The sequence below is a fragment of the Anolis sagrei genome, chromosome 1 (assembly GCF_037176765.1).
Source record: "Anolis sagrei isolate rAnoSag1 chromosome 1, rAnoSag1.mat, whole genome shotgun sequence".
NCBI classification, from domain to species: Eukaryota; Metazoa; Chordata; class Lepidosauria; order Squamata; family Dactyloidae; genus Anolis; species Anolis sagrei.
In genome coordinates, this window is record NC_090021.1 from 321,886,209 (window position 1) to 321,899,289 (window position 13,081).

Here is a 13,081-nt window from a genome sequence, read left to right on the forward strand (position 1 = left end):
GCACAGTGAGTGACCATTTTTAATAAGAACTTTCTACATTAGCTACTCTTACAAGATACAATGGTAGCCATTTTTAATAGAAGCTTACAACTTCTCTGCAGAGAAGCTTAAACAGAAGGGCCTTGTCAAAAATGGCTGAATCCACTGCACTTCACCTCAGGTATCCCAAAAGGCTACCCCACATTGCTAGTGAACTCTACTCAGTCTGGGAAAAAGGGGCGTGGAAGAAACAAGGGATGTCTTTCTTACTCTGGTTTGGACCGGGGGCGAGGGTGGGAATGGAGTGGTTCTTGTCACTGCCTTCATTCTGGGTTCCCTTTCTGAAACATGTACAAATCAACCTAATTTGCAAGTGGGGGGGGGGGGGTAATTTTTTTCCACAATTTTGACTTGCACACAAGTATATATGCTACACCTCAAGTGTTACTTTCAATTGCAGTTCAAGAATCTATTTTTAAACACATTGCTTGCTTCAGTGATTGCAGGCTGAAGTAATATGATTACTAATATATTTAAAAAATAAATGTAAAACTGCAAAAAAAAATCTGCAAACCTTACTTGGTTCTGGTTAGCAGACATTATCCATGACTTTGTAATTTTGGGTTCCTATTTTATCTTTGTTTTACAGCAAGACCCCTAGTACAAACACTGCCTTTAAAGACTACTGTTAATAATGGAACTGTTTTACCAAAGAAACCCAGTGGCTCTCTACCTTCACCATCAGGAACAAGGAAAGAAATTGTATCACCAGCAGCAAAAAGGTAATAAATAACTGTCTCTAGTGGTCTGTAGATAGTCTCCGCTTTCAGTTCTGAAATTGCTCCTTTGAGTATTTTTAGCTCTCTGAATATTATTTTTAAGATAAATTTCCAGATAATTAAGCCAAGTTACAATTGGAAATAGTATTGAAATATCTTTAATGTTTTTCACACTAGATTAATTAGCCAGGATTAATGTTGTTGCAGGAAATCCTAAACAGTGCGAAATTAAGGCTGTTATTTTCTTGCATCTGTAATTTGAAGTTCGAAGCAGGAAATGTTTACTTAGGGATTTTGGTATCATGAAAATGAGTTTTCATATCAAATTAACAGAAGAAACAATTTGCTTTAAGGGCATTACAGTACAGCTGAAGTGCCCTTTCATTTGATTCCTTGGCTGGTTTGTAAACAATTCATGATTTTTTTCTTCCTGTGCCTTAATTTTTTAAAATACATTTTCAACTGTGACAAGCAATCAGTGACCCTTTCTCCAAACAAAAGCAGTTAAAACCATACTTGTCTTCATTTTAATATTTTCAACTGCCTTTCAGATTTCCCGTCCAAAATTAAGTCACTAGTCTTAACTAATTGCAGCAGTGGTACTTGGCAAATTCTATTGTACTCAGTGGTTGTAACTTGGGGTTAAAAATGGGATTTAGGGTCATGTTCTTACTTTGTCTGTTTCTTTTCAAATTGCTGGTTCTATATTTGTTGTTTGCTTGTCTAGCCTCTGCCCAGTGTCTTCATTTGTGGTTCTTTCACAATGAGTCATGCCTTTGAATGGCAAGTGACTATACAATTCCTTGATTTCCTTTGCCAAATCACTTTGTCATCCCCTCTAAGGATGAGAGTATTCATAGAATTGTATTTACCATGAACATCCGATCTTATAAATAAGAGGGTGACGCCTGGCTCGAGAGCAGTACGTGTGAAAAAGATCTTGGAGTCCTCGTGGACAACAAGTTAAACATGAGCCAACAATGTGACGTGGCGGCAAAAAAAGCCAATGGGATTTTGGCCTGCATCAATAGGAGCATAGTGTCTAGATCTAAGGAAGTCATGCTACCCCTCTATTCTGCTTTGGTTAGACCACACCTGGAATATTGTGTCCAATTCTGGGCGCCACAATTCAAGAGAGATATTGACAAGCTGGAATGTGTCCAGAGGAGGGCGACTAAAATGATCAAGGGTCTGGAGAACAAGCCCTATGAGGAGCGGCTTAGGGAACTGGGCATGTTTAGCCTGAAGAAGAGAAGGCTGAGAGGAGATATGATAGCCATGTATAAATATGTGAGAGGAAGCCACAGGGAGGAGGGAGCAAGCTTGTTTTCTGCTTCCTTGGAGACTAGGACGCGGAACAATGGCTTCAAACTACAAGAGAGGAGATTCCATCTGAACATTAGGAAGAACTTCCTGACTGTGAGAGCCGTTCAGCAGTGGAACTCTCTGCCCCGGAGTGTGGTGGAGGCTCCTTCTTTGGAAGCTTTTAAACAGAGGCTGGATGGCCATTTGTCAGGGGTGATTTGAATGCAATATTCCTGCTTCTTGGCAGGGGGTTAGACTGGATGGCCCATGAGGTCTCTTCCAACTCTTTGATTCTATGATTCTATGAGGTGGGCAATTACCAAGAGTATGAGAGCTACATGCAGGATCATAGCGGACTCTACTGCCCACTGAACTTCACCATACCTTGAAAATTAAAATCCCCCCCGCCCAATAAATTAGGGCTATGGGGTCCTGGGGATATAGAAAGGGTATGTCCAAAAATGCATCAGTTAGGGAAAATGAACTGTATATGATTATTCATGCAGATTTTCTTATATTGAATTTTTAAAGATTTTGTGAAGGCAACATTATCTTTGTTCATAATAATATCCCTGTTTTCTGTGGCTAGAGAAGTGGGATAGACTTGTGAGCAAAATGTTTTTTTGAAAGCATAAAAACCCTTACTGCTAGACCCACTTAAACCATTGTTTCATCAGTCTTTAATAGGAAAATTATGTTCTCAATAGCTTCCATGATATTATATGTTAGCTACCTGTTTTCAAGAAGATAAAAATTCATACAGTTACATGTTAGCCAGTACATAGTGACATTCTTTTTTCAAAATAGTTCTTCCTGTGTAACTATTGTAATAAGAAAAGGAAATGAATGATGCTAATCTGCACAAATACTACAGAGCAGGATGGGAATCATGTCTCTACCAAACTGCAGGTATCCTCATGGCCATTGGTCCCTCTGCCCCAACTCTTTTGTCTTTTGATCATGAAACTGCAATTCCTGAAAGGAACAGTGATTATCTTCTAGAGCAGGGTTTCTCAAAGTGTGGTCCTCTAGATGTTTTGGACTTCAACTCCCACAATTCCTAACAGCTGGTAAACTGGCTGAGATTTCTGGGAGCTGAAATCCAAAACACCTGGAGGAGCACAGTTTGAGAAACACTGCTCTAGAGTTTGGGGAGAGCCCTTACCCTCGCTTCCCCCCCCCCCAAAAAAAAGCCAGAAATGAACTTCTGTTCAGTTAAGGAGTTTAGGCATTAGTGTGAGTTAAATTGACCCCTTAATCTTCTTAAGTTGTTTATTAGGTCTTTAAGAACAAACTTCACTGAACTAGCTTTTCCAGTTTATCTCCAAAGCAGTTGATGCAAGATAATATATGAAGTATTTATTAACAGTTTATATATTCTACCCTTCTCACCCCAAAGAGGATCCAGGGCAGAACACAGAATGCGTATACGCAAACATTCAATGCAGTTATACACTGACAGTACAGATACAGTACATAGAGGTATATAGGCTTTTCCCATCTTCGGCGTCTTGGAAGTTGTGCTCAATTTGGAATGGGGGGGGGGATGCTGTCGTTTCATCTTCATGCCGAAGAGCCCTGTTCACAGACTTTCTCCTTTTGATCAAATCACCAGCATTTTTCTGGTATTTCCTTATGGTGCCATTAAAATACCTCCCTGCTAAGCGGTACCTATTTATCTACTCACAGCTGTTTTCAGTCTACTAGGTGGGCAATGAGCTTGGCTGAAGGAGAAACTATCTCATTCTTAGAGAACTTCATGTTGCAGATTGAATCATAGGGTGAAAACCTGTAGCTAATTGAAAATCCTTGCTGGTTGTACATATAGTGAAATCAGTGTAGTTATAGATATTGTACAGTTTATGACATAGCATGCATAAGTACATGGAATTAGACTGAAGATGGTCCACCTGCCATAGATTCTTTATGCACTGAAAAAATATACTATGTTCAGTCTGATCTGTCACAAGATTTGGGATTGGGCCATGTCTCAGAAGTCAGAAGCAAAAGGCCACAAATTCAGACTCTGATAGATAGGACTGAGAAATATTTCTATCTGAAAGTTAACAGAAGTGCTGTCAGATATTACAAACCAAACTGAACTAGTTAGAACATTGTTCCAGCTCAGAACAAGCTCCTGTCATATTTGATGATACACTGGTATGTATATGTAATTTCTGAATAATTGACTTTAACATAAACATAAGAAACTGAGATACACCCTCCTCCCTAATTTTTAATGGAACTTTTTGTAGTTCTAAATTTGGTGGCTCTAGGGAAATATTCTTAATCTGCGTTTGAACTAGCTCATCCCTGACAATTTTAATAGTAGAGTCTGTAATTTGTAATTCACCAACTCTAGGCAGATATCTGAATTTGAACTAGTACAGATTCTTTCCTTAGGGACCTGGAATATTATCTGGTGAGAAACATGCATTGGATTTAAAAGAAATGCCAATGAATACTTTCCAGATTTTATGTGTGGAACTCTTTAATTCTTACTTAAAGATGTATTGATTACAAATGGTCCATACATCAAATGAGATCAAGTATAAAATGTGACAACAGTTTATTATGGCGTCAGTCATGTGGAAAGAGTGAATCAAAAAGCTGAAGTTTACCCACAAGCATTTTACAGTGATGTGGGATCGAATTGTGGAGAAGAAGCTCTTAAGCTGGTCTGTGGGTATTCAAGGGGGGAAAGGGACAAATTTGGATGATTGTGCTTTTTTACAAAATTCAACCAATGTGTGGATGGAATAAAGTCATAATTATGTTGTTGTCTCGAGCCTATTCAATTTCAGGATATCTGTGATGTGAGCCTTCCATATCTCTATATAAATCCATGTGTGACCTAAATCTTCTTTATCTGTCCCTCTCAGTCTCTTGACTTTTCATTTGTGCCTTTAACCCAGATTGGCCAATATTCTCCCACGGCAAGGGAGAATATTAGCCAGGGTGGCTAAAAGAAACACAAAAGAAAGTCAGAAGAAAAATCTAAGACTATAGTTTGATATCAAGAATTGGATAGAAGTAAAAAAAATGTTCCAACTTTTATTTTCTCACATCTCAGAATGCAAGTTCTGTCTCTCTTATCTAAAATGCTGAGGATCAGAAGTTTTCAGATTTTGCATTTTTAAAAGATTTTGGAATATTTGTATTTGCATATACATAGTGAATGGGAGATCTAGAGAAATGGGCTAGCAGCATGTCCAGCACCCATGGCCTTGATGGGGGAAGGAGAAGGGAGGAGTGGGGAAGACTCACACAAGACACATGTAAAAAGCTGGTACTTCCTTGAGGATGAGCACACTTTCTGCTCTTCGAACAAAGTAGCCAGAAAGGGAGGGGTTTTATTCCATTCTCTTTAGGATGGCATCCAATGTGGTTTCTCTATGCTCACCTTTGGGGCCTGTTTTCTGGATGTTCACCCTGCTGCACACTGCCATTGGCTGGGTAGAAGGCAAGTGTGGGAATATTTGAGACATCTGCTTTTTCCAGAGGAGTACTCTCCGCCTTCTCTCTTTTCTTTTTCCTCTGCCAGGGCTCTTTGAGGAAGAACTCAGTGGGTGCTACACATGTGGCTAGCTCCTGTTCCCCAAAGGCTCAAGTGGGCAACTAGCTGCAAAATATTCAGTTTTTGGAATGTTCCCGGAGAAGTGGAACTCAGTTATAAATATGAAATAGGTGATTATTATAAGAAGTCTAAATAATTTCCTGGGTCCTTCCAAAAGGAAAAATCCCACTGACATCTGTGGGACAATCTTGCCAATGCAATACTTCATTGTCATCCATCTTCTTATTGCCCAGGCAAAAGGAGTTGCATTATAATCATGATTTCACCTTGGTGTGGACTGTACTGATTATGCCAGAATAGTAGGTAGGACAGAATTTCTCTGGGTTATGAAATGATCATAATTCCTTTCCTTGTGTGCTATTGAGACTTGCTTTTCAAAAAAATCCACTTCATTTTCATGTCATTGTTTTTGGTAACCTGTGTTTTGTTAGTATCTACAATGATTGGAGAGTATTGACTTCTTTTTTGCCTGATATACTGTTAAGATAGTTGAAATGTCTGGTACTGCAAATCATGGTGCATTATTACTCATTTTATGTGTCTCTTTCTGTATAATTTATACTCTCCACATCATTTTTCCTTTTTGCTACTCTTCTCTTGTATTTTCTGTTTGTCTTCTGTTCACAACTGTTTGTTTTCATTTTTAAAAAGTTTTGAAACAAAAACATCCTGAGATGTCTACATACTTAGTTTAAAGTTATGTATGAAAGTGTTTTGCAAACCTTTTGTAGAGCTCTTACCATAGAGTTTGCTTGACTTGTCCCAATACTTGATCAAGGAACTGTAAAGTAAGTTCCTTAATCCTGCTTCACATAATATGCTGATTGCATGAAATGTATATGTCTTGCATTGTAACTTTTTGTAGATGTTCTTTGTCTTTACATTCTTATTTTACTGCATTCACTTTTATTCTGCTTTGTTTATGCACTTCTCATTCATGGATTAAGCAGGTCTGTGAATCTTCTCAATGCATGCAAACTGAAAAAAACTCCTTTAAGGTGAGGGATTCTTACTTATTGGTGTCTGTGTCCTGTCATTAATGATGAAATTAGCATCTTGCTGTCTTAATAGTATGTAATCCTAACCAGCTCCTTAACATTTATTTTAGGAAGTGAAATCACATTTACTTTTAGGACATATTAACATTATTCCCTCTGTGCCTATCACTAACCTTTCCTGCTTCTTGTTAAAGATTCTTTGATAATCCATATGCCTTTGTTCATGATGTTTCTTAAAATTGCATCTTACCTGGTGTCTTGTTTGCAGGCTTCCTAGAACATTTTAGCTAGTTTTCCACGCAAGTCCTAGATGCATGTCGTTACTAAGAGAAAATGCATGGTCCAGTCAGAGTGCTCAGATATGCCTTTGAATTTATTCAGAAGAACCAAACTTAGGAAAGTTCCCTTTTCAAACTGAATCCTAGGGTGCATCTACACTAGGGGGTAGTGCCAAGATACAGATGGCATTGCCTCATAAACCTAAATGAACTCTTTCAGAAAATTTGGCTATTTCCCCCTATTTTCCTTCTGTTATCAAAACCAGGATTTAAAAATCTAGGAGATAGTATTTCTCTCTCTTCCAATAAAATCCTTTACACATTTATCTTCCTTCCCTGCAGGAGTTCCCTTTTGTGAGCTTTTTTCTTTCTATGAATCAGTATTTTTAAAATTGTTCCTTAATTGATCCCGGAGGACAAAACAAGGAAAGTTCAAGGGTACTTTGAAATTGCCTGCTCCCATCCTTCAATTAATAAAACACACCGTCATTTTTTTAAAAAAATGTTTACAGCTGGAAGATGACAGGAAAGGAACTTGGGGAGCAAGTGATATTGAAAGGAATACTGTATATTATTAGGTTGAGAATTGGAGAGGCTGTCATTCCAGTGGATCTTTAGTTGTTGTTGGTGACGTGTTCAAGGAGGGAGGGTTTTGCTGAAGATGAGAGCAAACGACACCGCATGTGGGAAGCAGCTGCGCACATGAACAAGGGAGAAAGACTGGAAAGAAAGTGACTGGTGTGGCAGTGCTCCCATTCTTTCCATCTCCCGCTGCTTCAAACAAATTAGTAGCATTCCTAGAAAGCGGGGGGGGGGGGGGGGAGAGAAAATTTTGTAGATGGCATTCAGAATGAGAAAACTTATGACTGTGTGCCAGGAATCCACAGGGGTTTGGGGTAGCCATATTCAGTTGCTGGTAAGGTGCTTTTCCTTGCTGGGCATCCTTGCTTGCCAAAAGACCAAAAGGGGATCTTTCCCCTCAATTATTGGTGAGTGGATTTGTTGAGGACATCTATTTGGACTAAGGACATTGTGAAAAATTAAATGGAGAAATTCTAAATGTAGGTGGCACTTTATAAAAAAGTTCCAGTTCAGCAGGGTTTGTCTTCATCAGATCTCAAGTACACACCTTGGCTCCTTTTATTACTAACTTCAGTCCCAGCTGAACACTTCAGTAATCAAGCAGCTTAATGAGAAAGAATGTAAGCAGTGCTTTAGATCCCTTTTGCAACCTCCTTTCTTAAAACAGCAAGGATTTAATTTACAGGTTCTAGACTCTTCAGTGAGAAAAATGTTGTATAATACACTTCTGCATGTTCCTCCATTTTTCCAAAGATGGGTTAGTAAAATCAGCTCAAAATAGATAATTATTTGTACTCTGGAGAGACTGATTTGTTGGCTAAGAATAATACATAATATGCATAAATGGATACCTTTGGTTTTCTGTTAGCACTGTCAAAAGAACCAACTCAACTGAACGAGTGTCTCCTGGAGGTCGAAGAGAAAGCTATGGAGATTCCAAAGGCACCCGCAATCGAGCTGGATCCACAAGCAGTTCATCAAGTGGTAAAAAGAACAGTGAAAGGTAAGGTTAGCTTTTTTTTAGCAGTTGATTTTATAAAAATGTTGAATTCCATGTACACTTTACAGATGGATACAAAGAAAAATAAGTAGGAAAAGTAACAATATGAGGCTAACTGGTAATGCGTGCAATGAATGCAGTTACAGATGAGGGTAATGCAATAATTTAGGATAGAGATGCCCAAAGAACCTATCCCAATTGTATCAAACATAGGAACTAGCCTATATCCATTCCTGCTCTTCTTGCTTGTTACTCTCTTGTTGGGGAAAAAGTCTTGCCTTAGGAAAGGCAATTGTGAGAAGTTCCAGTGAACCTAGCAGAAAGGCCTGCCCTGCTAATTGGAAATGATGCATTCAGTATCTTCATTAACCAGAAATCATCATTATTATACACACTCTCTTAAAGAGACTCTGAGTGGTGTGATCAAACAAATCATTTTTTCAGAATGCTTGCACAACCCCTTGATTTGAATATCTAAGATTCTGGTGCACTCCTACTCTCAATTATTTATTTTATTTATTTACAGCATTTTTACCTCGCCCTTCTCAACCCCCCCGGGGGGGGGGGGCTCAGAGCGGCTAACAAAGGCAGCAATTCGATGCCACAATCAATAACACAGTATAAAACCATAAATACAGAGTTAAAACAGTAGCAATTAATTATAACCAATTTTTTTTTTGGTCATGCAGGAGCGACTTGAGAAACTGCAAGTTGCTTCTGGTGTGAGAGAATTGGCTGTCTGCAAGGACGTTGCCCAGGGGACGCCCGGATGATTTTGATGTTTTTATCATCCTTGTGGGAGGCTTCTCTCATGTCCCCACATGAGGAGCTGGAGTTGATAGCGGGAGCTCATCCGCCTCTCCCCGGATTCGAACCTGCGACCTGTCGGTCTTCAGTCCTGCCAGCACAGGGGTTTAACCCAGTGCGCCACTGTTATGATAACCAAATTATCATAACAGTCATTAAAAACAATACTCAGATACCTAGTTAGACAACAGTTAAGTCTACACTCATTTGGAATTAAATTCCATTTAATCTCAATAGAAAACATGCATAAGAAAAGGAAAAAGGTGAATATTGAGAAGGGATTACTAAGAGGAAAGAATCATGTATGATACCATATATGTGTTTGAAAGATGTCTCGGCAGAGGAGACTGTAATTTGAAATAAGAACAAAGGTTATATCAGGTGAGGCAATGTAGAACATTACAGATGAGGACAAAGAACTTACAATAGATACAGAAGAGGGTGGAAAACTATGCTTGGGGCTGAGGAAGGGCATCACATAGACTTAAAGAGGAACATGTCATAATTTTTGCAGTCAAATTTTTGATGGAAAAGAAATGACTATGATGTGATGCAGAAAAATGAGCAAAGACAGCGATAAGAAGACTGTGAAACACAGGAGCTTAAAAGAGCTGACAAGACTAGAAGAAGAGACAAATGTACCCTACAGTTTTATGTAAGACCTGACTTGACAACATGGTGAATATGAGATGCAAAGAAGAATAAGCAATTTTTGTCAACTAGATATTATAGATAATCAAGGAAAGGAGAGCTTGGGAGGAAAGTTAAGATGATCAAACTTTTTAAAAAGGTCTTTCTTTATTATATTCACAGCAAGCCTAAGGAACCTATGTTCAGTGCAGGTAATTCTTTTGATTTCTCTATTTTTGCATACAAAAATGTTTTGGGAATATTCTAACCTTTTTCTAATAATGGGTACGAGAGTTTTCAAGAATCTAAGCTTTCTATAGAGATAGTCAGCACAGCTGACAAGTGGTTGCTATTATCATGAATTAATCTGCTTTATATCTATTAACAAACAGTGATACAGTTAAACATAGGGCTACACCATTTAAATATATCAAACTAGCAAGTTTATAGAATTGCACTTGTATTTTTAAAATTTTAACTCCTTCTTTTAAAGGAATTTACAGCATCATTAATTGTTTTGTGATTTTAGGCGTGAAAAATGAATGAATGACTTGGTACTTGATGTAATTCAATTTAAAACTAAACAGTAGTGGGGGAAGATTACCTTAGTTTATGGCCTCTGAGCTGTTTGAAGGAATGGTGGAAAAGTATATAGTTTTTCCTAAACAGATCCTTTTCGTTATTGATGCGTTATTTCCCTCTTCATTCTCAGTTAATTGTACAAGGAATTGTCAATTATGTTGCTCCTTTATCCACCATTTTTTTAAGTTCCCATGGGGAGAAGTCTTCCTTTTTCCTTTGCAATATAAATATGTAGATTGGCAATTCTGAGTGTCCCAGCAGTACACCTCATGTGGGCAATCACCCAACAATTTTGACTTTCATCCTGCAATGGAAGTCGTTGTATGAGATGGTTTAGACATAACACCAAATGGCGATTTTATTATTTAGTTTATTGATTTGTTACTCAAAGTATTTCCTCCTGCACTTAATCCTTCACATAGGGCAGTTTGCAAGAGACATAAAATACATTTTTCTATAATATGGGAATATATATAATACAAACCAGTTTAATAAAAGCAAATCAGAAACATAAAAACAGCAAAATAAACAAACCAGTATGGCATCAGTAGCAATACAGGTTGAGTGTCCCTTATCTGGAAATCCAGGATACACAAAAATCCAAAATTGCTCGTGGGTGACTGAGATAGTAATACCTTTGTTCTCTGAGAGTTTGGTGTACACAAGGTTTATTTTATGCACATAATTATTAAAAATATTGGGTATGGAATTACTTTCAAGCCATGTGTATAAGGTGTATATGAAACATAAATGAATTTTGTATTTAGACTTGTGTCCCATCTCTTTAGTATCTCATTGTGTATATATAAATATCTCCAAATCCAAAACACTTCTGGTACCTCCAAAATGTATCTTGGCTAAGGGATATTTAATCTGTACTGTGTTTTGCAAGCTGTCATGCTATGTTAAATGCCCCCTCCCCCTCCCAAAGAAATCCCCAAGAGTTGAAAATATATTTTGAACCTGGCTTGCAAACCTAGTATTGGATAACTCTTATGTGCATTACATATGAATCTTTTTGTTATTATTACCTGTTTAATCAGTTTGAAATTATGGTGTCCCTATGAGCTAGAGTTATTTAAGATCCCTGGTCTTCAGATGGCCTACTTGAAAAAGAAAATCATACATCTGAACTAGAAATTAACTGCTTGGGATAGCATGCTAGGATTCCTGTAGGAGGCTGAGGAAGACAGCCTGCTAACTGCCCCAGTTGTACTTTGGCATCTAAATTAGAGTTAACATGGGCTGTTGTTAAATGGCAGCCAGTCCAGGATCATCCAATTCGCATATTGTCCATGTGAGTACATACCTGGGAATGTTTCCTAGTGCTTGTGTGAGCAAACAATGGCATTACCTGAATGGTACGTAAAAGAATATAGCTGGGGTATCCTTAGCACAGGGATTTAGGTGACCCTGACTGTTCTTGAATGCATCTTTATCTAGCACTTCTATCTCTGTCTCTGTAACCACAAGGGAAGCGCCGTGTGACACATTGCAAAGGTAGGTAGGCCTTGCTTCTGAAACCTCATAGCTCTCTAAGCAAGCCTATTGACAGGGCCAAAGGAGTTTGGTCCCAAAGGCAACATGTTCCCTGTGATGGAACAATATTAAACAAGTTCATCTTCTTCTCATCGAAGTTTTTCCAGGGCATCTGCAGGTTTCTGTGCCTCTGGAATGTATTGGTAATGAATTTTTCCTTAGATTATTTATTTATTTATTTATTTATTTATTTATTTATTTTTGTACATCTAGTCAAATGAATGGCCATGAAAAAATGGAAATGTTAAGAGAGCTATATGGCAACACATGAATGTCTCATTGTGTGCTAATAGTTGCTTCGCAATTTGGCTGAGAAGCCCTGTGATAGCTGCTGCTCTACATAGTTTGTTCAGATAGCCTCTAATGCGTATTTAAAGGAGCATTTTGTTCTAGAATGGTATTGCAGTGCTTGTTCACTTCCTAAATTGTCTCTGGTAGATCATAGATTTAACCTGAGTTGGCAAGAAGCAAATTGCAGTGGCTAACAGATAATTCAATGCTCTTAATACATTGTGGTATTTTCAAATTAGAATTAGTGAATGTACAGTGTTGAGAGTGCTTCTTAATCACTAACATAATCTTTGCATAATGTGTTTCTTTTATGATTTTTTTGAGATTAAATAGATTTGTATTTGTTTAGAAAAATGATTTATTCCTATTTTTTCTCATTCATCTGCTGCATTTTTCATTTTATGTATTTAAACTTTAATCTGAGATTTTGTTTATAGTTCTATTATTTGAGAACAAATTGTTAAACAATTCACATGTAAATTTAACACTGCAGCCTGTTCTGGAAGTAACCTGAGGGCTTTATTCTAACAGCATTCAGTACTATCTCCTGAGTGCTGTTTGCAAGCTGTTATTGCCTTGTTATAAGAATACTGCACTCATGTTCACTAAGGTTGCTTTATCCTTGAATTTAGTGACTTCACCTCCTTAAACTGATACCTTTATTGAACTCTGTTATTCTAAAACACTTGCCATCTGTCATTCTTTCTTTGTCTTTGTATATATGTGTAATATGT

The 13,081-nt window shown here is 37.8% G+C and overlaps 1 protein-coding gene across 8 annotated transcripts in view; it reads left to right on the forward strand.

Annotated features, from left to right (window-relative positions):
* The window catches only part of EML1 (EMAP like 1), a 163,589-nt gene that overhangs the window by 112,041 nt on the left and 38,467 nt on the right, over positions 1–13,081 (forward strand). For 3 of the 8 annotated variants that reach the window (XM_060755472.2, XM_060755430.2, XM_060755456.2), the window contains exons 3-7: positions 629–761; positions 6,591–6,638; positions 8,367–8,501; positions 10,119–10,147; positions 11,991–12,017. In XM_060755472.2, the coding sequence (XP_060611455.1) occupies positions 629–761; positions 6,591–6,638; positions 8,367–8,501; positions 10,119–10,147; positions 11,991–12,017 (372 nt within the window). The remainder of the gene's footprint in view (positions 1–628; positions 762–6,590; positions 6,639–8,366; positions 8,502–10,118; positions 10,148–11,990; positions 12,018–13,081) is intronic. The other 5 variants (XM_060755439.2, XM_060755491.2, XM_060755464.2 and 2 more) reach the window with 3 other exon arrangements.